This window comes from Gadus morhua, chromosome 15 (assembly GCF_902167405.1).
Source record: "Gadus morhua chromosome 15, gadMor3.0, whole genome shotgun sequence".
Lineage (NCBI taxonomy): Eukaryota > Metazoa > Chordata > Actinopteri > Gadiformes > Gadidae > Gadus > Gadus morhua.
The window spans coordinates 8,212,524-8,216,904 of NC_044062.1; the positions used below are offsets into that span (position 1 = coordinate 8,212,524).

General features: G+C 49.4%; 1 protein-coding gene across 4 annotated transcripts in view; it reads right to left on the reverse strand.

Moving 5' to 3' along the window:
• Nucleotides 1-2,461: 2,461 nt before the first annotated feature.
• The window catches only part of smoc2 (SPARC related modular calcium binding 2), a 33,908-nt gene continuing 31,988 nt past the window's right edge, over nucleotides 2,462-4,381 (reverse strand). For all 4 annotated transcript variants that reach the window (XM_030379708.1, XM_030379711.1, XM_030379712.1 and 1 more), the window contains 3 exons: nucleotides 3,969-4,216; nucleotides 3,445-3,482; nucleotides 2,462-3,005 (listed from right to left, as the gene is read on the reverse strand). In XM_030379708.1, the coding sequence (XP_030235568.1) occupies nucleotides 2,982-3,005; nucleotides 3,445-3,482; nucleotides 3,969-4,216 (310 nt within the window). In that variant the 3' untranslated portion in view covers nucleotides 2,462-2,981. The remainder of the gene's footprint in view (nucleotides 3,006-3,444; nucleotides 3,483-3,968; nucleotides 4,217-4,381) is intronic.

Below are 4,381 nucleotides of genomic sequence, written 5' to 3' on the forward strand. Positions count from 1 at the left end.
TGGGCCGGGGCAGAGCCACGGCTGGGCTGGGGGCCATTAAAGTGCTGATGGCTTCTGACAGTAATTTCTTCTTGAGTCCACAGTCCGGCTCTTGCCAGCGGTGGGACTGGTCGCTCCTCATGGCCATTAAAGCACACACACTGTTCCCACAAAACCCTGCTCAATGGTAACTCTGTGCTGCTCAGGGGTGTGTGTGTGTGTGTGTGTGTGTGTGTGTGTGTGTGTGTGTGTGTGTGTGTGTGTGTGTGTGTGTGTGTGTGTGTGTGTGTGTGTGTGTGTGTGTGTGTGTGTGTGTGTGTGTGTGGTGGTGTGTGTGTGTGTGTGTGTGTCCTTGTGAGTGTGCGTGTGTGTATGTTTTGTGTTATTGCATGAACTCGGGAGCTCATGAGTTTACATATGTGTGCATGGGTACTGTTTGTAAGAGTGCGACTGGAGGTGTGTGTGGTGTGCGTGTGTGTGCGTGTTTGTGTATATGTGTTACTGTACGGGTATATTTGCTACATTTTTGTGTATGTATGAGTATACCTGTTTGTTTGTGCATGTGTGTGTGGATGCATATGTGTGTTTTTTTGTGCGCATACTTGTGTGTGTGTGTGTGTGTGTGTGTGCGCGTGTTTTCATGAATGTGTGCATGCTTGTGCGTGTGTGCGTGTCCGCATGCATGCATGTGAGTGCATGTGTGTGCATGTGCCCATGCATGTGTGTGTGTGTGTGTGTGTGTGTGTGTGTGTGTGTGTGTGTGTGTGTGTGTGTGTGTGTGTGTGTGTGTGTGTGTGTGTGTGTGTGTGTGTGTGCGTGTGTTTGTGTGACAGACTTGGGCAGCGGTCGGCCCTGGTAACGGCTCACACACCGGTTGTGTGTCTTACATTCTGCCGCTCCAGAGCGGGTCCAACTCACCAGGGAGCGTCCCCCGACGGCCGCGTGCTGACATCCATCCAGGCAGTAAAAGGTGTTTACCTGTGTCCAGTCGCTGGACGGAGACCTTCCCCACGGGCCCGGGCCTCAGCGCTGCGCTGGGCTGGCCGCTTCACGTTTCAGGTGGAGGTGACTCGGATTAATGGCTGCTCAGGGGTTTGGTGAGGAGACTGAACCGTGTTTGTGGTGTTGGCGGTGGGGAGGAGAGGAGAGGAGGGGGAGGGGGAGACGATTCGGTTCTGGCTTGTGTAACGGCCACAGCCAGTGTCCAGCCACATAACAGATTACACGGCTGTTTGGGAGAGCAAATGTTGTTCTGGGCACGGAGCTAACATCACCTTCGGAGGGGTGTGGGTCAGTGAGAGCGAGGGGAAGAGAAAGTGGAGCAAAGAAACGGGGCTGAAGTTTGCATGTTTTTCCTAGATATATATTTTGCTACAGCACAGGGTTTAAACAGAAATCCTTACACAGCGAAAGCTTACAACTGCAAAACATTTATCAATTATTTGTACAGATGTAACGATTGATTATGGATACACATTTCCAAATGGGAATTCAGACTTGAAAAGACCACATATATATAACGTATATAGGTAGGTGGTTGCACAGCCTGTCATGTGAATGCCGAAAGCTAAGCAAGCCTATAGGTTTAACACTTCTAATCTCCTTTCCTAAAGATGACAGCCTCTAATCCCTTCCACCTTCTAATGTCATGTTCCCGGGGTGTTTAAAGCAGAGCATGGGGTCGGATTATGTCGCATAAGCGATATGTTAATCACAAATGCAGTCCAGGCTTCAGTAAGCAGGGTCAGGCGCGGGTCATGCTCCCAGACCGCAGGGTGGGGGGGGTGATGTGTGGATGTGAACGGTCATGGTTCTCAACTTAGCCCAGCCTCGACTGGATCACGGTGGAAACAATGAGCGGGTGTAATCTACCGAGCCAGCCTAGAGCCAGACAATATCTGGGAAGGAAGGCCTCCATTCAAAGTACCTTTCTGTACATTTGCGCTTTCTCTTTCGTCATGCAGACACATGCACGCAACACACAGACGCACCCACATGCACAAACACAAGCACACACGCGTACAGACAAACACACTTGCAAACACATACACACACACACACATACACACACACATGCACGCAAACACACACAGAGACACACACACACACACATGCACAAAATAGACTGATCCATTCATCAGTCTTCAGTGAACCATAAAAGTGAAATGTGTGAAGTGCACGAAATTTGTACAGAGCGTTTTTTATTATCACATTTGCAGGCCCCGAGGGATGGCGGGATAGAGAGTGAGCGATGAGAGAGGGCCTTCGCTATGCGTGACTTACACTTGGCGGCAAAATATATTGAGTCAACAGTATGTTTTATTAAACACGCAGCATGAAGGCAAAATGGGCAAAAGGTTACCAGGTTTACACATAGCATGAGAGCAAACAGAAGGCCCACAGGACTCATTGGATGAGTCCCACATTCACACGCTCATCTTTGATGTGTGGAGGCAACAGAAGCTGACAGCACACACACCGGTGTATAAAAGAGCCTTTTATTTCTAATCAACACAGATACATGCGGACAGAATCATGGAGTTTTGTGTTATGATGGATGTTGGGAGCGGTGGATGGTCAGTACATGACAGAGGAAGGGGAGCGGGGCGGTCTATATTATCAGAGCCTGGTAGCAAACTATACCCATACATGTGATTTATCATGAACAACACAAAGCTGGAACAACACAACGGCAGCGCACAAACGCACACATCACAACTCGTACAAACCCTCAAAAAGTGTACTTTTTTTTTTTTTACACACAAAGGACACATACATTGTATGTGTTAAATAAGTTTTTGCTAGTCAGGACATAATAAGCTAAACTACATCATTCACAGATTCAGCAGTCTGTTTAAATACCTTATCTCTACAAAGTGAATTTACATTATTTTTTAAAGTACAAAGTGCAAATACTATGGTCTCCGTATTGCCCATGGGCAAGGGCAGAATCTCCAAGGGCATAGCGCGTGGGGGGCAGGGTGGGGGGGGGGTGGGCGGCCTCAGCCCTGCTTCTTGGACGGGTTCTGGAAGGAGAAGGGACACTTGATAAATGGTGGGGTCAACTTAGGATGTAGAGCGGGTCGGCTGGTAACCGGCAGGTTGCTGCTTCGATCCCTGGCTCCTCTCAGCTATGTGTCGAGGTGTCCGAGACACCTCACCCTGACTGCTCCTGACGAGCTGGCTGTCGTCTTGCAGGGTTGCCTACGCCGTTGGTGTGTATTAACTGTTGCAAGTCGCTTTTCTGATTAAATCTGTGTTGTTTTTTTTTCTTTTCTTTTCTTTATTTAAAAGGGACAGCGCACATTAAAAAACATGAACACCAGAGTTCAACATGCAAATGTGCCAGATTTAGTCATGCAGGCAAATTTTCATCTGTAGTCCCTGGACTAGTATGTACTTTATATGTGTTCACAGTATGGTACTTCTAGTATAGTCTGTTGGAGGTCAGTAGGAGGTACTCACCAGTTTACTGGATGGAACGCTGGCTGTTGTCTTCGCCCCTGTGATAGAAAGAGAATCAGTGACCACAACCACGTTTTTACGCTGACTCTGACATCGGCAGAACTCAAGGCTTGATTATTTACCCATCGCTTTATTGTGCGTGTATGTGTGTGTGTGTCTTTATGAGTGTGTGTGTTTGCCTGTGTGCGCTGCACGTGTGTGTATGCATGAGTGTGTTTGTGTGTGTGCCTGTGTGTTCACGTCCATGTGTTTGCGTGTGTCTTTGTGCGTGCGTTTCATGTGCATTTGTACGTGTGTATGCGCTAGTGTGTGTGTGTGTGTGTGTGTACATTTGTGTGTCTTTGTGTGTGTGTGTGTGTGTTCACATGCGTGTGTTCAAATGCGTGTGCATGATTGCGTCTGTGTGCGTGTGAACCTGCGTCTGTGTCAGTGTGTGCGTTTGTATGTCTGTGTCCGTGTGTGTCTCTGCCTCTGTGTGTGCGTCTGTGTGTGTGTGTGTGTCTGTGTGCGCGCGTGTCACCCACCCTCCTCCTTGGTGACTCCCAGGCAACCCATCAGCTCCTGCAGGGACAGCGCCTTGTCGTTGCTGATGTCGCAGTACTCCACAAACTTCTTCACGCACTTCTTGGGCTTGGACTTCTTGCGCAGGAACCTCTTGAAGGGCTTGATCTCCTTCTTGCCGATGTCCCCGCTGGAGTTCTTGTCCAGCTGGCCGAAGTACCAGTGCACCACGCGCTCTTCCAGGGTGTGGCTGGGGTCCGGCTCCGCCATCCTGACCGGCCGAGAGGAGACGGAGGATCAGGGGAGGGGACTGCAGCCAGCGCGCCGCTGCTTTGGGACGGGTCTGCTCGTCCAGTCATCTGGTCATCAGTTCATTCGTTCATTCATCCGTTCATCTGTTCATCCATCCATCCATTCATTTGTTCATTCGTCCATC